At 42.2% G+C, this 27729-nt stretch overlaps 1 protein-coding gene and 1 long non-coding RNA gene across 3 annotated transcripts in view; both read right to left on the reverse strand.

Moving 5' to 3' along the window:
• Window positions 1-375: 375 nt before the first annotated feature.
• MYOT (myotilin) overlaps window positions 376-27729 on the reverse strand; it is a 91975-nt gene continuing 64621 nt past the window's right edge. Inside the window, exons 6-9 of one of the 2 annotated variants that reach the window (XM_053465381.1) lie at window positions 17781-17988; window positions 9581-9746; window positions 3336-3469; window positions 376-641 (exon numbers count right to left, since the gene is read on the reverse strand). In XM_053465381.1, coding sequence (XP_053321356.1) covers window positions 466-641; window positions 3336-3469; window positions 9581-9746; window positions 17781-17988 — 684 coding nt within the window. In that variant the 3' untranslated portion in view covers window positions 376-465. Of the gene's footprint in view, window positions 642-3289; window positions 3470-9580; window positions 9747-17780; window positions 17989-27729 lie in introns of both variants that reach the window. The other variant, XM_053465382.1, reaches the window with a different exon arrangement.
• On the reverse strand, window positions 4822-5496 carry LOC128492730 (uncharacterized). The gene is made up of 2 exons (XR_008354127.1): window positions 5288-5496; window positions 4822-5193 (listed from the first exon to the last, which is right to left on the reverse strand). It is a non-coding gene; the product is annotated as an uncharacterized LOC128492730 (long non-coding RNA).

Consider the following 27729-nt stretch of genomic DNA (forward strand, 5'->3'; position numbering starts at 1 on the left):
TCCTAGGCATAAATTAAGTTTAAATGTTCTTCATGTTAAAACCATTTTAATAATAATTACAAGCAGAATAGCAGATACCTATAAAACCATTGTGGGTTATATTAAATTAAGCAATTTTTATCACGTCATATAGCAGCTTTTTTTTAGTAGTATTTCACACAATTGTTATTCCTATAACAAAGATTCATTTCAGGCAACTGAATCCAGCTCTATGTTAATAAAGTTTGGTATTGATCTTCTAGTATGTTATATTATGTTTGATATAATGTTTACTACATTATACAAAGACGTCTCAATAATTGTTAAAAAATGTTGTTTACACTTGTCTTGACATCTTTGACCTATCATGTCACCAACTCTCATCTTTTACTATCATGTCTTGCAAGCTACGATTTTTTTTAATTAGTCTGAATATAATTATTGGATATATATTGGATTTGAATGCATTGTTCAGTGAAATGTAGCTTATAGTTCTTCACTTTCTAAAAGTCCAGCATACATTGGAAATGAATTCTGAAGTTCTGTGTTCAGAGAAATGGATGATTGCATATTCTGTCCTTTTCCATTCAAAGTAGAATACTTGCCAAATGTTGGTGTAACTCTCATTTGTTTAACATTTGGGACCTGTTTATTTAGAAGAGCTGAAAAAGAATGAAACGTGATTTTGAGACCAAATACAGAATGTATATATCAAAAATATTCTATGAAAATAAGATGTGTAACTTTCTAAGGAATAATATAGTCCTTATTGCAATGATCCAACAGAAATATGTATTATTAAAATGTTAGGGTGCATGTAGAACATCCAATGTAAGGGTTGCAATGATTTTTTTTAGATATTAACTACCTAAGTATGTACCATTGTCTCCTAAAAAAAACCAATAATAGTTTGTATCCCACCTACCCAAAATATATAATTAACGCTTAGGTTCCTCAACCTGGAAGTATTAAAAACAATGCAATGTGTAAGAGACAATTGTGGCCTTATAAAACATGAAAAACCTGTGTGAGGTTTTACTGCATTCGGAACATTCATTATTTCTTTTTTCTACAGTGTCACCTATGATATTAAAGAAATCCAAAGCATTTTTTAAATTCACTTGGTTTTTTACATATTAGTGATGATAAATATTATATATATGAAAATTGATCCTCTTGTACGTTCAACTAATCGGGGGAAAGAGTGTGTCTGGAGGCTCCGCTCTTTGCGGAAGTTCACCGGGACACCATGTCCACGGAAATGGGAACAAAGACAGAAGAACAAAAAGATGCAAGAGAAGAAGTGGAGCTGCATGTCAAGAAGACAGGGACACAGAATTGGTCAGTGGAAAAGGTAGGGAGACATTCAGAGAGAGCATGAGAGAAAGTGAATGAGAGTGTAAGAGAATGTGAATGAGAGTGTAAGAGAATGTGAACGGGAGTCTGAGTATCAACAAATTTTGTTTCTGAATTTTAAATGCCCTTTATTTTTGTTAGAACTGAAAAGACAGGAAAAAAATAGTTGTCAAAAGACGAATGGACCAAAAACAAAATAAAAAATTTATTTGAATCATCCGTCTGCACACGTCTACTGTCCATATACTTTTGGTCAGATAAACTACAGTATCTCACAAAAGTGAGTACACCCCTCACTTGTAAATATTTTATTATATCTCTTCATGTGACACTCTGCTACAATGTAAAGTAGTGAGTGCACAACCTGTATAACAGTGTAAATTTGCTGCCCCCTTAAAAATAACTCAACGCACGTCATTAATGTCTAAACCTTGGCAACAAAAGGGTACACCCCTAAGCGTAAATGTCCAAAATTGGCCCAAAGTGTCTATATTTTGTGTGGCCACCATTATTTTCCAGCACTGCCTCTTGGGCATGGAGTTCACCAGAGCTTCACAGGTTGCCACTAGAGTCCTCTTCCACTCCTCCATGACGACATCACGGAGCTGGTGGATGTTAGAGACCTTGCGCTCCTCCACCTTCTGTTTGAGGATGCCCCACAGATGATCAATAGGTTTTAGGTCTGGAGACATGCTTGGCCAGTCCATCACCTTTACCGTCAGCTTCTTTAGCAAGGCAGTGGTCTTCTTGGAGGTGTGTTTGGGGTCGTTATCATGTTAGAATACATCCCTGTGGCCCAGTCTCCGAAGGGAGGGGATCATTCTCTGCTTCAGTATGTCACAGTACATGTTGGCATTCATGTTTCCCTCAATGAACTGTAGCTCCCCAGTACCGGCAGCACTCATGCAGACCCAGACCATGACACTCCCACCACCATGCTTGACTGTAGGCAAGACACGCTTGTCTTTGTACTCCTCACCTGGTTGCCGCCATACATGCTTGACACCATCTAAACCAAATAAGTTTATCATCGGACCACAAGACATGGTTCCAGTAATCCATGTCCTTAGTCTGCTTTTCTTCAGCAAACTGTTTGCGGGCTTTCTTGTGCATCATCTTTAGAAGAGGCTTCCTTCTGGGACAACAGCCATGCAGACCAATTTAATGCAGTGTACGGCATATGGTCTGAGCACTGACAGGCTGACCCCCCACCCCTTCAACCTCTGCAGTAATGCTGGCAGCACTCATACATCTATTTCCCAAAGACAACCTCTGGATTTGACTCTGAGCACATGCAATCAACATCCTTGGTCGACCATGGCGAGGCCTGTTCTGAGTGGAACCTGTCCTATGAAACCGCTGTATGCCCACCGTGCTGCAGCTCAGTTTCAGGGTCTTGACAATCTTCTTATAGCCTAGGTCATCTTTATGTAGAGCAACAATTCTTTTTTTCAGATCCTCAGAAAGTTCTTTGCCATGAGGTGCTATGTTGAACTTCTAGTGACCAGTATGATAGAGTGATAACACCAAATTTAACACACCTGCTCCCCATTCACACCTGAGACCTTTTAACACTAACGAGTCACATGACACCAGGGAGGGGAAATGGCTAATTGGGCCCAATTTAGACATTTCCACTTGGGGTGTACTCACTTTTGTTGCCAGGGTTTAGAGATTAATGGTGTGTTGTGTTATATTTACACTGTTATATAGGCTGTACACTCACTACTTTACATTGTAGCAGAGTGTCATTTCTTCAGTGTTGTGTTATATTTACACTGTTATATAGGCTGTACACTCACTACTTTACATTGTAGCAGAGTGTCATTTCTTCAGTGTTGTCACATGAAAAGATATAATAAAATATTTACAAAAATGTGAAGGGTGTACTCACTTTTGTGACATACTGTATATAAAAGATACCCATTTACACCAACACACACATATATTGTACCTAGACATTGCATCCAGTCACATTGTGACTTTAATATGATTCTTACTTGAAACATCAAGACGAGCGTGACAGGTTGCCACTCCAGCTTCATTGACAGCTGATATGGTATACCATCCATCATCACTTTTCTTCACATTATAGATAAAAAGATATATTTGTCCATTACTCTCTTGAAGTAGCCTACAAAAATAAAACGATAAGCTATGAGACAAATAAACAATAGTCTAGAATAAGTTATGTGCAATCATCTTGATTATGCTCTCATTCCCCTTCTCTTAATCTAAGCATGTATCAAAAATTAAATTGCTTACGTTAGACTGTATTAAGTCTGCATGCCATCCAATATATATATATAGTTATAAATAATGGTTTTTAAAGCAGCATATGTTTCTAAAAACAGAGTTTGCAGCTCCACGCGTGTCTGTTGCAATTGGTTATCAGATTCCCCGTCCATTGAATCTAGTAGAGTGTGCTTCATATGATACTGCATTCCAGTAAAATGTTTTGCATCTATGTGGCCATTTGTGTCTACAGTGCGTTAATGCTCAGCAGGATCATGGTAAGAGCATGGTAACTTGTACCATGTGCAAGCAAGACTACAGCCACATGTTGGGCAGTGGGGTAATTTGTGGGGGTATATGTATGCGTGTCTGTCTCTTTAAAGTAGAAAACGGTTTGCCAGGGTAATTTGATGATATAGAGAGGAAGGCAACAGGCCACATGGCTGTACATGACTCTATTCCACATGTACATGTGGCCACATATACAAAAATGTACACAGATAACTACATACTCTCATATGTATCACATGCATACATTCATGGTCCCAAAATGAGACTGTCCAGGCTATGGGGAGAATATGAATGAACTGGTTCTCTCTATACCATGGTTGCTTCTAAGGTGAATAAAAAAGTTGGGAAATTAGCAATTACACTTGTTACAGAGTAAAATTGTATTTCATTTCTCTTTATATTTAATAGATCTGTCTCCCTGGGAATTGTTGATATGCAAGAAAGGGCTTCAGGTAAGCAAAAAATTGTACTTATTGCTGGAAATGTTACTCCTTGGCGCACAACACATGCATTTCAAAACTTCTACTTTGCTCGACCTCCCAGTGCTTCAACCACAACTCCAGAGGAAATAATATTCAAGGTAATGCATATCAATATATATATTTATTTACCTCATTAGGCTTGTCTCAGTAAGGGCTCAATCACCCTGTAGCCTTATACGTTCATACAGACTGGATCAATATTGACGGGACCGTCATGGCTTTAACCCCTTCGTGACAAAGGCTGATTCTATTTTTTGTACCCTTCGTGACAATAGCTGTTTTATCGTTTCTGCGGTGTTTGTGTTTAGCTGTAATTTTCTCTTAACCCATTTACTAAACCCACACAAGTTATATATTGTTTTTTTCAGGACAAGAAGGGCTTTCTTCAGACACCATAATTTTTTATATATGATGTCATTTCCTATAATAAAAATAATAAAATATGACGAAAAATTAAAAAAAAAACACATTTTCTCACTTTTATTTGAAAAATCTTTTATTCATCATAAAAAACTACTGAAAAAACCTGCTAAATAGATTCTACTATTTGTCCCGAGTTTAGAAATACCCAATGTTTTTATGTTTTTTTGCTTTCTTCTACACGTTATGGGGCAATAAGTACAAGTAGCGTTTTGCTAATTCAAAACCATTTTTCTCTGAATCTGGTAATTCTGTCTCCATGTGGTATTTGGGGCATCTTTGAAGCCAGGAAATTAAATTTACCCCACCAAACCATATATTTTTGAAAACTAGACACCCCAGGGTATTTTAGATGCTGATAGCTTAACCCTTTCCATGCACTAATCCTACCACCAACCCTTGTCAAAGTTTGTGATAGTAATTGTTTTTGCTGTTTTTTTCACATACTTTGTACTTCAGTTGTGAAATTACAGCTCCTGGTATGCTGTTGCTGTCACACAACACCCCGATATGTGTTCAGCAACATCTCCTGAGTACATTGATACCCCACATGCATGGGTTTGTCAGATTGTTTGGGGCCAAAAGGGCCACATTTGGAACATGCCTCCTCAGCCGTATACCGCTGCATGGTAACAATTGCAGCAAAAATAGTGGGGAAGGAAAGGGTTAATGGCTCTAATAAAAAAAAAATAAAAAAAACCTAAAAAAATGTAAAAAAAAAAAAAGTAAAAAAAAATGTAAAAAAAAAAGAACCCCTATGCCACTATGCAAGATCACTGTTTATGCAGTGATCAATGGCAATGAAGGGGTTAATATTAAATGGGTGGCTCTTATAAGAGCCTTTGGATCAATATATATATATATTTTATTGAAAATACCTGAAATAGCAGAAAACACACTGATCTGTCTCTCTCCCTCACTAGAAGCAAGTGAAGGAGGGAGGCAGATCCAATACTGATCAAAGGCAATGTTTAGAAAACATTGCCTTTGATTTAGGAAATCATGATCACTCTTATGAGTGATCTGACCACTAGGGGTGTTATTCATTGGATGTCCATGACACCCCCCCCGATGATGATAGCAGGCTCCGCCCCCCGGCTTGATGGGCGCCGCCATCTTGAAACACCGCGTGTGTTTCGAATACGCCGGCACCGGGAAGGTAAGTTGAGCATTTAGGAAGCGATCGCGAGTCGCTTCCTTTGCTAAACAGGTGTTGCAAAGATGCCTCGATACTGAGGCATCTTAGCAACACCAGCTAAGCAAAGGAAGCGACTCGCGATCGCTTCCTAAACCCGTTTTTCGGCGGCAGGCGCCGCCATGTTTGAAAGACGTGCAGTCTTTCAAACATGTTTTTTTATTTGCTCCTAGGAGCGATCGGGGGGGCCGGGAATGTTTTTTTTGGTGTTGCTCAATGCCTCGATGTCGAGGCATTAGAGCAACACCGTTTGAGTGAAAAAATCGATCACGGATCGATTTTTTCACCCGTTTAAAGACGTGCCGGTCCTGGCACGTCAATTGTCATAATCGTCACGATTTTCGGTGACGTGCCCGGACCGGCAATTGTCATCAAGGGGTTAAACGGGTGTAGAAAGCGATCTACGTTCGCTTTCTTCACCCAAACGGTGTTGCTGTAATGCCTCGATGTCGAGGCATCAGGTCTGGCCCCTCCTCGGGGCGTCAATGTCCGCCATACACTATATGGCTGCGGATGCCCATTTTAAAAGCGTTTAGGAGGCGACCAACGATCACCTCCTAAACTTCAATGGTGTAACTGAAATACCTCAATAGCGAAGCATTCAGCAACACCGAACACCCAACCCAGGACACGCTGTAACCACTACAGAGAACGGTCACAACCTTCACTGTGAGAGATTTTGCCACTCGCACGATGGCGGCGCGTCCTTTAAAAAAATACAAAAGTTTCCTAAGTTTCCAAAAGGGTATCTCCAGACCCTCCTGAGAACTCTGGCTCTGCATTCAACCATGCAAGTCAATGGAGCCCAGCTTTCTAATAAAAATGTAATTTGAAGAAAAAAAAATAACAAAAAACATGTAAACATGTAAAAATAAAAAAAAAATAATAAAATATATACATATATATATATATATATATACATATACACACATACACTCACTGGCCACTTTATTAGGTACACCTGTTCAATTGCTTGCTAACACAAATAGCTAATCGACCAATCACATGGCAGCAGCTTAATGCTGAACTTGCTGAACAACTTGCTGAAGTTCAACCCGAGCATCAGAATGGGCAAGAAAGGAGATTTAACGTGGCATGGTCGTTGGTGCCAGACGGGCTGGGGTGAGTATTTCAGAACTGATGATCTACTGGGATTTTCATGCACAACCATCTTTAGGGTTTACAGAGAATGGTCCAAAAAAAGAGAAAATGCTTTGTTGATGTCAGAGATCAGAGGAGAATGGGCAGACTGGTTCAAGATGATAGAAAGGAAACAGTAACTCAAATAACCACTCTTTACGTCCAAGGTATGCGGAATACGATAGGTTCACAACACGTTGAAGCTTGAAGCAGATGAGCTATGGCAGAAGACCATGCCGAGTGCCACTCCTGTCAGCTAAGTAAGTAACTGAGGCTAGAAGGAAGAACGGTGCAGGGTCAGACTTTGGCATAAACAACATGAAAGCATGGATCCATCCTGTCTTGTATCAACGGTTCAGGCTGGTGGTGGTGGCATAATGGTGTAGGGGACATTTTCTTTGCACATTTTGGGCCCCTTAGTACCAATTGAGTATTGCTGCTGACCATGTCCATCCGTTTATGACCACAGTGTACCCATCTTCTGATGGCTACTTCCAGCAGGATAATGCACCATGTCACAAAGCTCACATCATCTCAAACTGGTTTCTTGAGCATGACAATGAGTTCACTGTACTCCAGTGGCCTCCACAGTTACCAGATCTCAATCCAATAGAGCACCTTTGGGATGTGGTGGAACAGGAGATTTGCATCATGGATGAGCAGCTGACAAATTTGCAGCAACTGCGTGATGCCATCATTTCCATATGGACGAAAATCTCTGAGGAATGTTTCCAGCACCTTGTAGAAAGTATGCCACGAAGAATGAAGGCAGTTCTGAAGGCAAAAGGGGGTCCAAGCCGGTACTAGCATGGTGTACCTAATAAAGTGGCCAGTTAGTGTATATATGTAAAGAATATATATATTTATGAGTAAGTCCTAAAATTAGCACTATATCTTCAAACAATTCCCGCATAGAAAGAGTTACAATACTGGCATGTTAAATGCCCATGAGGTGTCTACTTTAAAAAAAATGTATGACTTGATGGGGTAAATTGAATTGGCCTGGGTTCAACAATGTCCCATTGTGAAAAATGCACATGTCCCAAATGTGGCCTTTTTGCCCCTCAAACAACCCGACAAACTCATGCATGGGAGTAACACTGTACTCAGGAGATGTTGCTGAACACATATTGGGGTGTTATGTGACATATACCAGGAGCATTTGAAATACCCTGGGGTGTCTAGTTTTCAAAAATATATGGTTTTATTGGGCACATTGAATTGGCCATGCTCAAAGATGTACCAGTGACATATACCAGGAGCTAATGTGGCCCTTTTGCCCCAAAACAGCCAGGCAAACCCATGCATGGGTGGTATCACTGTACTTGGGAGATGTTGCTGAACACATATTGTGGTGTTGTTTGGAAGTGATATATACCAGGACCTGTAAATTTATACAGGTGTGGGAAAAATACACACAAAAAATACTACTGCAACCTTTGACAAAGGCTGGTAGTAGAATTAGTGAATGGAAAGAGTTAAAATACCAGCATTTGAAATACCCTGGCGTGTCAAGTTTTCAAAAATATATGGTTTTATTGGCAACACTGAAAAATGTGCATGCCCCAAATGTGGCCTTTTTGCCCCAAAACAGCCAGACAAACCCATGCATGGGTGTTATCACTGAACACATATTGGCGTGTTGTTTGGAAGTGATATATACCAGGACCTGTTAATTCATACGTGAAGTAAAATGTGTGTGGGAAAAAAAACACAAAAAAATGACTACCACAAAGTTTGACAAAGACTGCTGGTAGAATTAGTGCATGGAAAGGGTTAAAATACTAGCATTTGAAATACCCTGGGATGTCTAGTCTTCAAAAATATATGGTTTGATGGGGTAAATTGCATTGCATTCCACATGGGGGAAGAATTACCAGATTTGGAATAAATGGTTTTGAAATAGCAAAATGCTACCTGTACTTATTGCCCCATAATGTGCAGAAAAAAAACATAAAAACATTGGGTATTTCTAAAATCAGGATAAATAGTAGAATCTATTTAGCAGGTTTTTTTAATGATCTTTTATAGATGAGTAAAAGATGTTTCAAGTAAAAGTCAGAAAAAGTCCTTTTCTTTTAATTTTTTCACTGTATTTTATACTTTTTGTATAGTAAATGATATGGTACAAATTATGACATCTAAAGAAAGCCCTTCTTGTCTTGATAAAACCAATATATAACATGTGTGGGTTCAGTAAACAGGAAAGAAGAAAATTACAGCTAACACGAGCAGAACAGAAATGGTAAAACAGCCATTGTCACAAAGGGTACAAAAAATAAAATCAGCCATTGTCAGGAAGGGGTTAAGAACATGTATGTAGTGTGCAGTGCAAGAGAGCACTGTTGTGGAGACCTATTTCCAAAGCTATAGATTTTCTTAAGTGGGAGCCTGTGATGCCTAGATGCACTGTATACATGATCCAGTGTGCACATGCCTTAATGCCCCCTAGCACACTATTTATACCATGCAGGACTTATACCTTATCCTATCGGTATTGTACTGTAGCATCTCATTATTTTTTTTCAGCAAGATAGTTGGTTGTGGCCTTGCGCAGACTTGGCATTCCATTTGAATATTGTCTCCCTCATATGCTCTTGTTGCTGCTGGTTTCTTGATAAAGAAAGGAGGTGTTCTGCATTCCTGTGCTAAATAGTAAATAAACATACATTGTAAGAAAAATACATAAAGGCTAGGGAAACATTTGTTTACTGTAGCAAAAGTAAAACATTACACAGAGACTTTTATTTTTTAAAACAATGTTCAACATTTATGTAGCATGGAAACTGGTACCTTTGTCAGGGGTAATAAGGTCTTGATTATCATCATGAAATTCCTTTCTGCATAGTCAGATGCCCCGCTGAATGATTAAGCTTCTGACAATTCAATGTTTTCCCTACTACCATCTAATGGCCTCCTCCAAACATCTCACCATTTTCTTTTGAACTAGTTCTGCCGGTTTACAGCTACATTATATGACCAAAAGTATGTGGACACCTATATGAGCTTGACGGTCATCCCTTCCAAAACCATGGGCATTAATATGGTGTTGGCTATAAGAGCATCTACTCTTCTGGGAAGCCCTTTCACAAGATTTGGAGTGTGTCTGTGGGAAATTGTGCCCTTTCAACCAAAATAACATTATTCCTGACATACTTGAGTATGCGGGAAAACTACGCAGAGCAGAAGATGTAGTGCCGACGCTTTATGTATAAAAACCTCACCCAAAATAAACATAGGGGGTTCTTTTTCTAGGAGAATCTCTAAGAAGAAACTCCTGGTAAGGAAAAGGCCTACTACAGCATACAGACCTGACCTTGGGTGGTAACTATATTTGCTGCTGGTTTTAGATGAAGTTCTGCTGTGTTGTGCTATGTGTAATTAGAATATTATCCTGTTTATACTTTTGTAGTGTTTATTTTGCTGAACATTGTTAGTTTAACCCCTTCAATCCCCTATAGACGTAACGGGACGTCCAAAAAACGCCCACTAAGAAACCCCTATGGACGTACCGGTGCGTCTAGCCCTTCGTGCAGCGTCAGGGACACATCCCTGCCGCTGCACGGGAGACCAGGCTGTCGTTTGACAGCCTGGACTCCCCCCCCCTGGCAGCAGAAGCCAGCGTCGCCCCAAATGAAACATAGGCCTACTAAAGCAAAATGTGAAAATTTCACGTTTGGAATCTATAACGCGCATGGTCCCGTTTGCGCCCTGTAATGTCCAGAAAACCACAAAAAACTAGGCATGTGGGGTATTTCCGTAATCAGGAGAGGCGGCTGAACAATTTAGGATAGATTTCTCTGCCGTAACACATACCCTGTACAAAAAATCCTAAGAATACTAGAAAATACCAAGACGCGTTGGTGAAAAAAGTGCAGGAACTAATTTCTGTGGCCACCTTTGACAGTGATTGGTGGCCAAATACCTGCATGTAGACTGCCCAAATACCCCTGATAGGATAGCCTGGATTGTCTGCTTTACAGAAATATATACCTTTGTGGGTGTTTTTGTTTTATTTGTTTAAAATTAGAGTTACAGTCTCATCATACCTAATGTAAAAATTTAACGGCTTTGTATAAAGTAATGATGGTAATGGTATGTTGCCTATATGTGCTGGGAAAATATGGAAAATCTATATAAATTAGGTATTTCTGAAATCAGGACACCTGAATTGATAAATCTGGATGGAATTTTCTGTCTCTTTACCAAATTTTGTGAGGATTCAGAGGGAAAATGTAAAAAAACTTAGATGTTTTTTCAAAATTTTTTCTAGTTTTTACTAAATTTCTAATTCTAAAGTTTCAGCTAATCATCCAACTATGGTATCAAAAGAAAGCTCTATCTCTCTTTGCAAAAACAATATATAGTTTATATGGGTACACTATTCACAGGAAAAGAGACCGACATAGCACAAAAATTGCAAAATTGCTCCGGGCTTTGAGGTACCAAAAACCCCTGGGATTGAAGGGGTTAAGGTGTATGTTGGTGATTTATTCAATTTTTGTTGTGATACTATAATAACATTATTGTATCTTTTAGTAACAGTTTGTTTTATGACCGTGTTTGTTACAATATAGTTATATAGATGTACATCTATGTCTTACTTGTCACTCAATTTACTTGAAAGAACAAACCCTGTAAGAGGGTCATAATTTCTTACAATAGTGCAATATAGATTCTCTCTTCATTTAATCAGACATAATCCACTTTCCGGTGCTGCACAATAGAAGCCCCAACGGAAGTACCAGCCAGCAGCAGCAGAGGTTGTCTGACGTTCAACTGCTGCCAGAGAGGAGGATCCCCCTGCACCGATCACACTGTAATCTCCATGCAAGTCCCCACAGACATGCATAGAGATCACAGTGTCTGGGATCAGTGCCTCATCAGAGGGATTGGATATCCAAGCAGGGTGTGGATATCCTGTCCTCCGATGACCTTCCGGGTGACGTCAGCAGTGACGCGACCCGGAAGGGAATGCCTGATCATGCTGGCAGCTGTTACAGGTGATCGCGAAGCAGAAAGAGATGTGTCCCTGCCGCTGCAAGAAGGTCAGGATGTACCGGTACGTCCATAAGGATTTCTTCCTCCTTCTTCCTCCTTCTTCCTCTTTCTTTGCTGCTCACCATGAAGAATAAGGTCATCTCTCTTACATTTGGAGTTATTTACAATATCTCACAAAAGTGAGTACGCCCCTCACATTTTTGTAAATATTTTATTATATCTTTTCATGTGAAAAACACTGAAGAAATGACACTCTGCTACAATGTGAAGTAGTGAGTGTACAGACTGTAAATTTGGTTTTTCCATCAAAATAACTCAGCACATAGCCATTAATACAAAATTAAAAGAACAATAGGTAAAAGTGTACATGCACTACAACACTCCAACACTTCAACAAGATAAAAAACAGGTATTGGTGCAACCCACCAACAGTGAGCAGAGCGACAGAAGTAAATATAAACGTAACTCACCCCAATGGGTTATGCAGAATAAATGATGACAGAATTTATCAGGTTTACAGAACTGCTCCTGCTTCTGACTTCATGGAAAAAGAATTGTCGTCTCTTCTACCCACCCGTTTTTGTCAGCTCTATTTTTCTGGTAAAAAACGTACGGTCCACTTACGCCCAGTCATCAACTTACGGGCTCTCAAGGTGTTTATCACCTATCACCATTTCAAAATGGAAGGCATTCATCTCTTACGAGACCTTATGAAAAAAGACGTCTGGGGATTTAGCTTTTACTCCATCCCTTGTGTTTCTTACCTTGTTCCTCATCCTTTGTTATGTCCTGTACCAATGTCTGGTTATGTTTCTTGCTTTGTCCCCCTTGCTTGCTATGTTTCTCCTGTACTCTGCTTAGCTTCCCTACTCCCAGCCTGCAGCATCTTGTACATTCATCTGTTGAGCGGAAGAGGTGTGTCAAGAACTTCAGAGGTGGCTTTTCCACATGCAAGCTTGGAACAGCCGAGCTATCTTCGGATCTCAACTGGATTTCTTCCTCGAATCCGATCCCAGCATGCTAGGATGGGGAGCGACATCACTCACGGAGGCCACAGGAGGTTGTTGGTCTCAGGAGGAACGCACACTACATATCAATCACCTGGAACTCATTGCGGGTTCTTTCGCCATCCGCAGTGGTTAAAGATCGCTCGGACTGCTATCATCTTTTGAGGATGGACAACTTCTCTGCAGTTCAATATATAAATCGTCTAGGAGGAACAAGATAAAAAGGTTTGACGGACTTGACAAAGCAAATTTACCATTTTTGTTTCGAAAGAAACATGTCTCTGTTGGACAAGTATGTTCCGGGTGTGGAGAACAAAATCGCAGAATGGTTTTCCAGAAATTGGAGAGATGCCAGCGACTGGATGATGCACATAAGTGTTTTCTGTTTCCTTGATTATCACAGGGGTCCGTTGACACTGGATCTCTTTGTATCTCGCACAATTCATCAGACACCAGATTTTTTCAGTTGGCTCCCGAATCCAGAAGCTCTAGCAACGGATGCCTTTTTACAAACTTGGCCAGTGTCGGGAACATATGCTTTCCCTCCTTTCTCTGTAATCCCCAGGTTGATCCAACAGATAACCTTGATTCTGGTAACTCCTCTATGGAGCTCCCAACCTTGGTTTCCAGCTCTTCTGGAAATGTCGAACCGGTTTTCCTTTCTGTTCTTCGGGGACCAGAAGGTCGGTCCCATCCTCTGATTCTTGAAGGCCGTCTCTCCTTAGTTGCATGGACAAGAACTATCGCAGGATGCTAGAGATTTGCTCAGAGACTCTTGGGCTCCAGGTACACACCCGGCTTATAGAGCAGCATGGAAGTTCTGGTCTACTTTGTGTATGGGACGACAGATTGATCCCCATTCAGCCCCAGTAGCTTTAATATTGAACTTTTTAGCTGAGCCTTTTTCATTAGGGAAATCTTAATGTTCCATTAATATATTCCGTTCGGCCGTTTCTAGCGGGCATATTGGCTCTAACCTATTGTGTGAAACCATGTCAAACGCCTTGGCAAAATCCAAGTAGATTACATCCACTGCAACACCTTGATCTACACTTCTACTAACTTCTTCGTAGAATGCAATTAAGTTAGTTTGACATGACCTATGTTTCTTAAAACCATGCTGATTTTTGGAAATAACACTGTTCTTCCCAATGAATTCCTGAATATTATCCCTTAATAACGCTTCAAATACTTTCCCAGCCACAGAAGTTAAGCTCACTGGTCTATAATTTCCAGGCAAAGAGTTGGAACCATTTTTGAATATAGGAACCACATCTGCCTTCCTCCAATCCTCTGGTGCAACTCAGCTCCTTAAGTACTGGTGGGTGAATAGTTACCGTCAGGCCCTGGAGCTCTGTTGACATTAACTTTCTTTAGTTGCTGCAGCACCTTGTCTTGAGTCATCCAATCACAATTTGTCTGCAAGTTTTTTTGCAGTAGTTATTTGCAAATTCATTGCCATAGGTTCCTCCTTAATATATACTGAGGAAAAATAGTTATTTAAAGTTTCTGCTTTTTCCTGGTCCTCGTAAACTAACACACACATCTCTGTTTCCAGTGTACTTAATTTCATTTTTTTTATTTTTTTTTAGAATTTATGTAATTTAGCCCGTCTAATCACCTTTTTGCATGCATTATTGGCTTCACTATATCTTTATATAGGATGCCTCTGAATTGTGTGATTTAAATGCTTTAAAAGCCCTTTTCTTATTTTTAATTTCTTGTTTTAAGATATTCCATTTTTCCTCAGTGTTTTTTTTACTAAAGAGTTTATGCCAGTTAATATATTATAAAGCTGCCCTTATCTTATTGAAATTTGCCTTTTTAAAATTATATGTTTTAGTATTCCCCATATGCAATTTCTTTTTTGAGTTTATTTCAAAAGACGCCATATTGTGATCATTGCTCCCCCACTTGAATGTTTGACAATAGATCAACAATGTTTGTTATAACAAGATCCAGACAAGAATCCTTTCTATTGGGTGCTTGTACCAGTTGTGACATAAAGGTGTAATTTAACAGGTTCAAAAACCTGAATCCCCTCGCAGAACTAATAGTCTCTCTGTCCCAATTTATGTCAGAGTAATTAAAATCTCCAATAATTAACGTGTTACCCAAATGTGCAGCTTTCTCAATTTGCTGTAACAGCTGTTCTTCCTTATCAGTATTAACATTAGGTAGTTTATAACATATGCCAGTAGTTGATTTCCTTTTTTTTGTCCCAAGCTGATATCTACCCATAAAGCTTCCATGTTTTCTTCGTCACATTTTACTTGCTTAATATTAGACTTTAGCTCATTGTTGACATCCAAGCATACTCCACCTCCCTTCCTGCTTTTTTCCCCTGCCTTCCTAAATAATGTGTAACCATTTAAGTTAACTGTCCAGTCATGCTTCTCATCCCACCTTGTTCCCGTTATGCCTATTATGTCATATTGCCTAGTGTATGCTATTGGCTCTAGTTCTCCCATTTTGTTTTTAGGCTCCTTGCATTGGTAAGCATACATATAATATTATAATGAGTCTCTTGTATTTTATGTGAATTTTTATTATTACATATTTCCTCTTTTCTGATTTTTGCCCTCCCACATCTCCACCCCCTTGTTCTGATCTAAAGCCCCTCTCCTTTCCGTGCTATCTCCATTTTCTAGTTTCTGTAACCACTAGTTTAAAATCCCCTCCAACCTTCTAGCCATCCTGTCCCCCAGCACAGCAGACCCTCTTCCATTTAGGTGCAATTAATCACAGCTATAAAGATTGTACCCATGCGCAAAATCAGCCCAGTGCTCTAAAAAGCCAAAACCCTCCTTCCTACACCATGACTTTAGACACACATTAACCTCCCTAATCTCCCGTTGCCTTTCTACTGTTGCGTGTGGCACACGTCATATTTCTGAGAATACTACCTTGGAGGTCCTTTTCTTCAGTTTACTTCCTAATTCCCTGAAATCATTCTTTAGGACCTTCCATTTTCCACTGACTGTCATTGGTACCAATATGGGCAAAGACAGCTGGGGCATCCCCAGCCCCTCCCAATAATCCACCCACTCTGTCAGCAAAATGCCGGACTGAGCACCTGGCAGACGGCAAACTGTGGCACAGCGGCAGATTACCCTTTCTACTCTTTTCATTATACATCCCCCTACCACCACAACCTGTCTAGCCTTTCTTACTCTCTCAACCCCACCCATACTAGAGGGGCTCTTCCCTGGCTGTAAGAAGGAACAGCTTCCTCCAGTACAGCTACTCCTGAGCTGATGCATCCAACATCTTCACTCAAGCAGGCAAATCTGTTAGGATGCACAAGGTCAGAGCTAGATAAACCGTTCCTCTTCCCTCCCCTCTGCTACCACGTGTAACTGTCACAGCTACGTGCATGTTCCCCAACTGTCTTATCTCCTACCACTCCACTACCTGCCCCCACTACACTCTGCTCAGTGAGCAGTACCCCTCTTTCAAGATTGTCAATCTGTGTCTAAGCTGCAATTTGCGTCTCCAGATCTGTCACAGAGGTATGGACCCTGGACGGATTCATCCAGACATGCACACAAGGAGAAGACCATCGATCTTGCTAACACCCATAACCACACAGAAATCAACCATTATATGAAAAAAATAAATGAGTTAATAACGAGAAATTTTAAAAATAAACAGTTTAACAAAAAACCCACCAAAAAATGTGCTCTTCTACTTAAAGTAACGTTATCATGTATTAGAATATTAACTTTACCAAACCCTACCATATATCACCCCCCCGCCCCTTTCTGAGGTATCCACCATATAAATTTTTTTTAAAGAATCAGGTACCAATAATCTACTTCAAAAGATTATGTTTCAACTCGTTGTAGAAACGGATGTTTTTTAATGGAATATCTTCATAGGTGTACAGGGGCCTTTTATTAGCAACCATCACTCCTATGTTCCAATGGCAAATTGTGTTAGCTAATCCATGTTTAAGTTTAACCTCTTAACGACATATGATGTGCCAGGCACGTCACGGAAAATGATCAGGTAATGACCGATGAAGGGCCTAGCATGTCATGGAATTAAACAATTGCCTCATAAGCTTCAGTGGTGTTGCCAATGAAAACCCACCTTAGGATCCACTGTGACCATCCCAGAGATCGGTCATAAGTGCCACTGTGAGATATTTGGCCTCTTGCAAGATTGTGGAGCCCTTTAAAAAAATAAACAAGTTTCCAAGAAGGTCTCTTTGAACACGCCTAAGAATCCTGGGCTCCTTCAGCAGGTTGAATACTGAATTCTCCTGTGTTCGCTGTTGTGACCTGGCTTGTACTTGGACTTATCTGTCGTCCAGTTTTTTGATCTCTGACTGTTTAACCGATTACCCCAGATTGCTGCCTGGACTCTACACCGCCTCTATCGTTTATGCCCGATTACTGCTTGCACCCACTGTCTAATCGTTTAAGATTGCTGCTTTGGTAGACACTTTGCTATCTTATTGTTTTTGCCAGACTACTACCTACCCTGAACCTGATTTAAATGTGTCACTTTACAGAGGAGTAGCCGTCTCTGCTCCTGTGGTCTGATCCTCTCAATCATAATTTATTGAGTATAGTATATGCATTGCTTATTGAATTTTGCATTGCTAGAGGGTAATAGTGGGCTATTGAAAATTATGTTCACAAATAAATAAATAGAAAATTGTCTTACCAATTACATCAAGCTGTAATATAAATGATGCTTGTCCAGCACAGTTGGTAGCTATGCATTCATATGATCCAGCATCGCATGCTCGGACTACTTCAAATATAAAGGAATGGACTCCTTTCTCCGAAACTATCATTTTATGTAAATCATCAGCTTGAACCAATTTTCCATTTAGATACCATGTAACATCTGGATTTGGTAGACCAGTAACCTGATAAAAAAAAAAAAGAACAAAAAATTAAAGTACATTAATATGCATGCTTTAATATATATATATATATATATATATATATATATATATATATATATATATATATATATATATATATATATATATATAGTAATCAAAATACAAAAAAGTGAAGCACAATATTCTAATTAAATATAAGTATTACACCTTCTGGCAAAGACACAGGAACAAACTCCCCAAAATGTTCCAAGTTAAATATTTTTGGTTTTGACAGTATATATATAGTACTTACCTATATATAGTACTATATATATATATAAATATATATATATATATATATACCTGCAGCTGTTCTCTACTGTCTTATGGTTCTTAAAGCAGCCAGTCAGTGGCAGGGAAGTGGTCTCATTGAAATCAACAGGACTGCTTTCCACACAGGAGCACAGGGGTCTAAATAGACCCCCACCCGTAGTCTTCCCAAACTGGAAACCACAAAAAAATAAAGGCACCTCCCAGGTGTCATTTGCATTAAACTAGTTATGATGGCAGGAATGTCCCTTAAATATATGTAAAATCAATCAATACAAAACAAACAAATGCATTGCATTGTTCTATACAAAGGGAGGATCAGCTTGTGGTTTTTAACCACCCAAACTCAAATCTAAATGTGTTTCCCTACACAGAATCCTGATGTATATTTTGTAAACTAGAAGCCTCAGGGCCCCGGTGTGAGAATCTGTTAAGGGCCCCCCACCCCCTTCTCACATCATCTACCCCCCTCTCACACTATCTACCCCCCTTCTCAGGCTATCTATCCCCTCTCCCTACCCCCCATTCTCACTATCTACCCTCTCCCTACCCCCTTCTCATTATCTACCCTCTCCCCACTCCTTCTCACTATCTACCCTCTCCCTACCCCTTCTCACTATCTATCCTCTCCCTACCCCCTCTCATACTATCTACCCCCTCTTGCCCCCTTCTCAGGCTATCTACCCCCTCTATCACCCTTCTCACTATCTATCCTCCCCCTACCCCCATTCTCACTATCTACCCTCTCCCCACCCCCTTTCTCACTATCTACCCTCTCCCCACCCCCTCTCCCCCTTCTCAGGCTATCTACCCCTCTCCCTCCCTTCTCACTATCTACCCTCTCCCTACCCCTTTGTCACACTATCAACCCCCTCTCACACTATCTACCCCCTCCTCCCCTTCTCAGGCTATCTACCCCTCTCCCCAGCTTCTCAGGCTATCTACCCCCTCTCTCTCCCTTCTCATTATCTACCCTTTCCTACCCCCTTCTCACTATCTACCCTCTCCCTACCCCCTTCTCACTATCTACCCTCTCCCTACCCCTTCTCACTATCTACCCTCTCCCTTCTCACTATCTATCCTCTCCCTACCCCTTCTCACTATCTACCCTCTCCCTATCCCCCCTCTCACTACCTACCCTCTCAATACCCCCTCTCACTATCTACCCTCTCCCTACCCCCACTCTCACTATCTACTCTCTCCCTACCCCCCCTTTATAGGTCACTTACCGAGCAGTCCTGTGGTGGGGACGCGAGGCCTCTGTCTCGCTGCTCTGCCACAGTGCGCACGGCTTCACTGCTGAAGCATGAAGGAGACACCTCACGCTCCCACCACTGCAGTCGGGGCAGCGCTGAGGCAGGCAGTGGCAGCAGGGAGCAGAGGAGACAGAAGGGCGCCGAGCGGTTGCTGAAAATGATCACTCAGCACCCCTTGGGCCAGGGGCGTAACTAGAAGCCTCAGGGCCCAGTGCGAGAATCTGTTAAGGCACCCACCACCAATCTACCCCCTTCTCACACCATCTACCCCCTCTCCCCCTTCTCAGGTTATCTACTCCCTCTCCCTCCCTTCTCACTATCTAACCTCTCCCTACCCCCATTCTCACTATCTACCATTTCCCTATCCCCCTCTCACAATATCTACCCCCTCTCCCTCCCTTCTCACTATTTATCCTCTCCCTACCCCCTTCTCACTATATATATCCCCTCCCTACCCCCTCTCACTATCTACACTCCCCCATGTACAACCGAAAGGAGGTGAAAGTCCAAAGACTCCACCTCCCTTCCCTTCCTCCTAGCGTCTCCCCTCCCAGCTGCCACACTCACTGAGGCTAAACCATGCCCCCTCCTCATCTGATCAACACATTAACACACAAACTCAGCTTTGCATGTATAAATCAATTGAAATTCACATGTGAACTCAACACTGAAGGCATAGAATCAGACATACAAATCCTGTATTTGCAGGATAATGTATGGAAACATAGTATTGTAGGTATAGATCAGCAGAACACACAAGCCCAGCATTGCAGGTATAGATCAACTGGAAATCACATGTAAATCAGCACTGATGGTATAGATCAAATAAGTGAACCTCTGTTTCTAATCTTTCGGGATTCTTTTCTTTCAGGAATTGTACCAGAGGATTGGAGGAAGGCAGATGTGGTTCCTATTTTCAAAAAGGGTTCCAACTCTGTGCCCGGAAATTATAGACCTGTGAGCCTAACTTCCGTTGCTGGGAAAGTATTTGAAGGGCTGTTTAGGGATAATATTCAAGAATTCCTTGGGAAGAATAGTATTATTAGCATAAATCAGCATGGTTTTATGAAGCATAGGTCATGTCAAACTAATTTAATTGCATTCTGAAAGAAATTGGCCTAGATGCAAATTCTTGTTCTTGGGTAGAACATTGGCTTAGAGGTAGAGAACAGAGAGTTGTTATAAATGGTAAATTTTCAAGCTGGTCAAAAGTGGTAAGTGGTGTCCCTCAGGGTTCTGTTCTGGGACCAATTTTATTCAACATATTTATAAATGACCTGGCAGGAGGCATTGAAAGTCATGTTTCTGTGTTTGCAGATGACACAAAACTAGGTAAAGTTATACAGGGCGAGCAGGATATTACTGTGCTGCAGAGGGATCTAGATAGACTGGGGGACTGGGCACTCAAATGGCAGATGAAATTCAATGTAGATAAATGTAAAGTTATGCACTTCGGGGTAGCGAATGCACAAGCAACCTACACCCTAAACGGTAGTGAATTAGGGGTAATGACAAATGAGAAGGATTTGGGAATTGTTATAGACAACAAACTAGGCAACAATGTGCAGTGTCAGTCTGCGGTTGCTAAGGCCAGTAAGGTATTGTCGTGTATAAAAAGGGGCATCAAGTTGCGGAATAAAGATATAATCTTGCCTCTGTATAAATCAATGGTAAGGCCACACCTTGAGTATGCTGTGCAATTTTGGGCACCTTTTGTCACTAACGGTGGTTCAGGCTGTGGATCCATGCTGCAGTACCAGGAAAGGCGCCCCCAAACGGTGATGACGAGCAGAGCAGGAACAACCAGATAGTACTAGGAGCTGGCAATCAGATAGTCGGGGTCACGAGCAGAGGTCAGGTCAGGCAGCAAACAACGGATAGCCGGGGTCACGAGCAGAGATCAGGACAGGCAGCAAACTATGGATAGTCGGGGTCACAAGCAGAGGTCAGGTCAGGCAGCAAACAACGGATGGTCAGGTTCAAGCAAAGGTCAGGCAACGAAAAGGCAAATAAGGTTCAGGAACGCTAGTGAAGGCAATAAAGGCACTATCACAGGCAAGGGGTACATGCAGACTGAGGGTTTAAATAGTCCTCTTGCTCAGGATCCTCCTACCCCCTAAATTAGGGGGAGGAGGAAAAAAGATAAATACCCCTTTAAGACGCGGCATGAATATTCATGAGATAGCCGTTCGGCTCTCATGCTGCAGAGACGCGCGCCCCGTCTAACTACAGATCACCACACGGGGGCGCGCGTCTAACGGCTAGACGGACCACATCGCGTCTTCCCGCGAGCAGGGGGCTGAACGCGCGGGCTGCGTCTCGGCTCCCCTGCTCGTGGCAACGCCGGAACCGCCGGGACCGCAGGTAAGGTAACAGTACCCCCCTGTCTACAAGCGCCATCCTGGCGATTAGGAGCCGGTTTCTGGGGAAATTTCCTGTGAAAGGCACGAATCTTGGCTGGAGCATGGACATCAGAGGACAGGACCCAGGAACTCTCTTCAGGACCGTATCCCTTCCATCTAATAAAGTATTGCAGTCTCCCCTGTTTCTTTCTAGAGTCCAAGATGGTTTGTACTTCATATTCTTCTTCACCTTGGACTATTACCGGATCAGGAGCACGAACCGTGGGGGAGAATTGATTTCTAATTACTGGTTTTAATAAAGAAATATGAAACGCATTATTAATGCGCAGTGTTTTAGGTAGAACCAGAGAATAAGTAACTTCATTAATTTTAGTTTTAATTTTATATGGACCAATATATTTAGGTCCTAAGGTTCGGGCGGCTTGCTGGAGGTGAAGATATTTCGTGGAAAGCCACACATAGTCTCCTGGATTGAGCATCGGCCCTTTGGATCTAGACTTATCAGCGGTTTTCTTCTGCAAAACCTTAGTCTGCTTTAACTGTTCCGAAATAAGTGCCCAATGGTCACGTAGAACTTGAAATTGAGCTTCAGCTGCAGGTACCCCTGTAGAACTGGTTTCTTCAGGCCAGAGTGCTGGTTCATAACCGTGAACCGCTTTGAATGGGGACATCTGTTGTGCTTCATGATAAGAGCAGTTGTAGGACCATTCCGCAAGATGCAAAAGTGTCGACCAATCGGACTGATCCTCCGAGACGTACATTCTAAGATATTGCTTAAGTACTTGATTTGTTCTTTCAGCTTGCCCATTAGATTGAGGATGATGGGAAGATGAAAAATGCAACTCGATTCCCATAAGTTTACACATCGCTCTCCAGAATTTCGAGATGAATTGTGACCCCCTGTCCGAAATGATGATTTGCGGAACTCCATGTAGTCTTATGATCTCTCTCATGAAGGTGTCTGCTAATGTACTGGCAGATGGAAGTTTAGCTAGAGCGATAAAATGTGCTTGCTTGCTGAATAAATCAACCACTACTAAAATAGTCGTATGGCCTTGAGAAGGAGGCAGGTCCGTGACAAAATCCATGGCTATGTGTTGCCATGGCTGATCTGGCACAGGCAACGGACATAATAACCCTGCCGGTCTGGTATGAGGGGTTTTGTTATGACCGCAGATAGTACATGCTTGCACAAATTCAGATATGTCACGTATCATAGTAGGCCACCAGAAATTCTTCTGCAGAAGAAATTTAACATTCCGAGTTCCCCGGTGACCCGCTACCGGAGAGGCATGACCCCAAGACAAAACGGCTTTACGGAAACGGGGTTGCACATAAAGTCTCCCAGGCAGAGGAATTTGTCCTCTGGGACGGGGTGTCTGTGATTTAGAGATGTGCCACATGAGAGTGCTATGTATCGTGGCAATTATTTTCGTAGGAGGGATTATAGGTTCGACCGACTTTTCCACATTAGGCGCCTCATGTCTTCTGGACAGGGCATCAGCCTTCGTATTCTTTGAACCCGGCCGAAAAGAAATGGTGAAATTAAATCGTGTGAAGAATAATGCCCATCGAGCCTGACGTGGATTGAGTCTCTTGGCCTTTTCTATGTACACCAAGTTTTTATGGTCCGTAAGAATGGTAATAGGAATTTCAGTCCCCTCAAGCAGATGTCGCCATTCCTCTAACGCTAATTTAATAGCCAGCAACTCCCGGTTCCCTATGTCATAATTTTGTTCCGCTGAAGAGAAAGCCTTAGAAAAATAGGAACAGGGATGTAGACGATTCGAAATTTGGTCTCTCTGGGAAAGAATGGCCCCAGCCCCGGTCTCAGACGCATCAACTTCCAAAGTAAACGGCAAGTCTGGATTGGGACGTTGTAGGATAGGGGCAGTCGTAAAGGCCAACTTCAATCTTCCAAAAGCATCTCGAGCTTCAGGGGTCCAAGACTTTGGATTCGACCCCTTCCGAGTAAGTGCAATTATGGGAGAGATGATCTGGGAAAAATTGCGAATAAAGCGACGATAATAATTGGCGAACCCTACGAATCGTTGAATGCCTTTAATGTCAGAAGGTTCTTCCCAATCTTGGATGGCTGTTATCTTGCCTGGATCCATCTCCAGCTGCCCGGCAGAAATAATATATCCTAGAAACTTCACCTTATCGCACTCAAACTCGCACTTTTCGACTTTGGCAAATAGGGAATGTTCTCTTAATCTTTGTAGCACCTGGCTAACATGTTGCCGATGCTCTTCCAAATCTTTTGAATAAATGAGAATGTCATCGAGGTAGACCATAACATGAGATAACAACATATCCCGGAAGATATCGTTCACGAAGCTCTGGAACACAGCTGGGGCATTGCATAGCCCGAAAGGCATCACAAGATATTCATAATGTCCATATCTCGTATTGAACGCCGTCTTCCATTCGTCCCCCTCTTGGATTCTAATCAGATTGTAGGCCCCTCGTAGATCTAGTTTCGTGAAGATAGTGGCATCTTTCAGCTGATCATAAAGTTCTGTAATGAGGGGAAGCGGATACTTATTTTTTATGGTAATTTTATTTAAGCCCCTGTAATCAATGCAGGGGCGCAAGGATCCATCTTTCTTGGAAATAAAAAAGAAGCCTGCTCCTGCTGGTGATGCGGAAGGTCTGATGAACCCTTTCTGTAAACTTTCTTCAATGTACTGGGCCAAGGCTTGATTCTCCGGATGGGATAATGGATATGTATGTCCCTTAGGTGGATTGGTGCCAGGCAACAATTGTATCGTACAGTCATACGCCCGATGAGGAGGTAAAGTTTCTGCTTTTCTCTTTGAAAAAACATCTAAATACTCCCAATACTGAGGGGGTACCAGATGACGTGGATCTTGAGCAGGTACTTCGAGCATAAGATTTAATTTAGTAGGAGTGCTGCAACAGTTCTTTAAACATTCTTTACTCCACGCCAGAATCTGTCCTTCTCTCCAGTCTATGCTGGGATTATGTTGTTGTAACCACGACATTCCCAGGATGACTGGAATATGAGGACTGGATAACACATCAAACCGTATTTCTTCAGAATGGAGTATCCCAATGATGGCACCAATAGTCTCGGTTTGGAGGGACACAATCCCGGTTCCTAGAGGAGAGCCATCTAATGCCGTAATAGAGGTTTTCTGAGTCCTGGGCTGTAAGGGAATACTGTGTTCCAGGGCCCAACCTTTGTCTATAAAATTTCCAGCCGCACCCGAATCAATGAAAGCTTGGGTGGCCACTTGGTGGCCTGTCCACTGCAGCTTGATGGGAACCAAAAGTCTTGGTGACTGAGGAGGTGAAGCAACAGTAGCACTTAGTGAAGCACCTCCGGCCTCCACTAAGCTCTGGCGTTTCCCGATTTCCTAGGGCAGGCAACAATCAAATGTCCTTTTTGTCCACAATATAAACACAGTCCCAATGATCTGCGGCGTTGTTTCTCTTCCACGGATAAATGAAGCACAGGACCGATCTCCATAGGCTCTGCCACAGTAGCTGCAGGTTCAGTAGGTGCAGGAGTAGGATGTCTGATCCAAGGCCTAACTGGACGTGGCCTACGATCGCGTTCTCGGTCGCGTTCAAATTTTCTCTCCTGACCTCTGGCCTCCAACCGAAGACATAATGTGATCAGATTCTCCAGATCATGGGGAATTTCACGATAGGTGAGTGCATCCTTGATTGATTCGTTCAAACCCCTGCGAAAGGCGGCTTTCAGGGAGCTGACATTCCAGTCTGTCTCATACGCCAAAGTACGAAATTCAACGGCGTACTGGGCCACAGTTCTCCTGCCCTGTTGCAGTTCCATAAGAATGGATTCAGCGGCTTCACGTCTCCCAGGAGCATCAAACACAGCACGAAAGGATGCGATAAAGGCGTCTGCGTCTTCCAAAATGGGTGAGCTCTGTTCTAGTAGAGGTGATACCCATGCCAATGCTTCTCCTTTTAATAAGTTTATAATAAAAGTCACTCTGTTGCAATGAGAGGAGAAAGTATGAGGATGTGCCCGGAAATGTAAGGCGCACTGATTGAGGAACCCACGACACTCTTGAGGATCACCAGAAAATTTGTCAGGTAATGGCATCTTGGGTGCTGGAACAGCGGTACTTGGCCCCGGAACAGAAGGGGCCGAATCAGATGATGCCCCTTGCGAGATGGACGGAGACATGTTCGTGGCCATAGATCTTAGTAGGTCTGCGACATCGTCTAACTTCCGTTCCAAGGATTGGAGTTGAGAAGCGTGAGCAGATAGAACTTGATCCTGTCTGTCTTGTCGGTTGGACATCCTTGCCAAGTCTGCGGGATCCATATTAATGGCCTGTGATACTGTCACTAACGGTGGTTCAGGCTGTGGATCCACGCTGCAGTACCAGGAAAGGCGCCCCCAAACGGTGATGACGAGCAGAGCAGGAACAACCAGATAGTACTAGGAGCTGGCAATCGGATAGTCGGGGTCACGAGCAGAGGTCAGGTCAGGCAGCAAACAACGGATAGCCGGGGTCACGAGCAGAGATCAGGACAGGCAGCAAACTATGGATAGTCGGGGTCACGAGCAGAGGTCAGGTCAGGCAGCAAACAACGGATGGTCAGGTTCAAGCAAAGGTCAGGCAACGAAAAGGCAAATAAGGTTCAGGAACGCTAGTGAAGGCAATAAAGGCACTATCACAGGCAAGGGGTACATGCAGACTGAGGGTTTAAATAGTCCTCTTGCTCAGGATCCTCCTACCCCCTAAATTAGGGGGAGGAGGAAAAAAGATAAATACCCCTTTAAGACGCGGCATGAATATTCATGAGATAGCCGTTCGGCTCTCATGCTGCAGAGACGCGCGCCCCGTCTAACTACAGATCACCACACGGGGGCGCGCGTCTAACGGCTAGACGGACCACATCGCGTCTTCCCGCGAGCAGGGGGCTGAACGCGCGGGCTGCGTCTCGGCTCCCCTGCTCGTGGCAACGCCGGAACCGCCGGGACCGCCGGGACCGCAGGTAAGGTAACACCTTTTCTAAAGAAGGATATCATAGCACTAGAAAGGGTGCAGAGGCCGGCTACAAAATTAATAAAAGGAATGGAGCACTATAGTTATGAAGAAAGGTTAACTAATTTAAATCTGTTTAGTTTAGAAAAACGTCGCCTCAGAGGGGATATGATAACGTTATATAAATATATTCGGGGCCAATACAAACCATTGTGTGGAAATCTGTTCATAAACAGGACTATGCATAGGACACGTGGTCATGCATTTAGACTGGAAGAAAGGAGATTTAGACTAAAGCAGAGGAAAGGGTTTTTTACAGTAAGGACAATAAGGATGTGGAATTCTCTGCCTGCAGAGGTAGTTTTATCAGAGTCTGTACAGACGTTTAAACTGCAACTGGATGGATACCTGGAAAAACATAATATTCGGGGATATAATCTTTAATTATGGGGAAACAGCTTATTGATCCAAGGAGAAATCTGAAAATTGGAAAGAGCGAAGCCGGGGTTTTTTGCCTTCTTTTGGATCAAACAGCAATAAATTAACAGATATAGGAAAGGCTGAACTTGATGGACGCATGTCTTTTTTCAGCCTATGTAACTATGTAACATGGAAACAGCACTGCAGATAATGATCAACTGAATAAGACACAAACCCAGCTTTGCAGGTATAGATCAATTGGAATTCTCATATAAACTCAGCAATAAAGGTATAGATAAAACCCCCTAAATTACAAGCATACAGGTCGCACACCCCACAGCCAGCCCTGGCATACACACTGCCCACATAGAACCTGACCAGCACCCAGATAACACACATAAAACTTGCCATCTTTATCCCCTA

Source organism: Spea bombifrons, chromosome 4, assembly GCF_027358695.1.
Source record: "Spea bombifrons isolate aSpeBom1 chromosome 4, aSpeBom1.2.pri, whole genome shotgun sequence".
NCBI lineage: Eukaryota > Metazoa > Chordata > Amphibia > Anura > Pelobatidae > Spea > Spea bombifrons.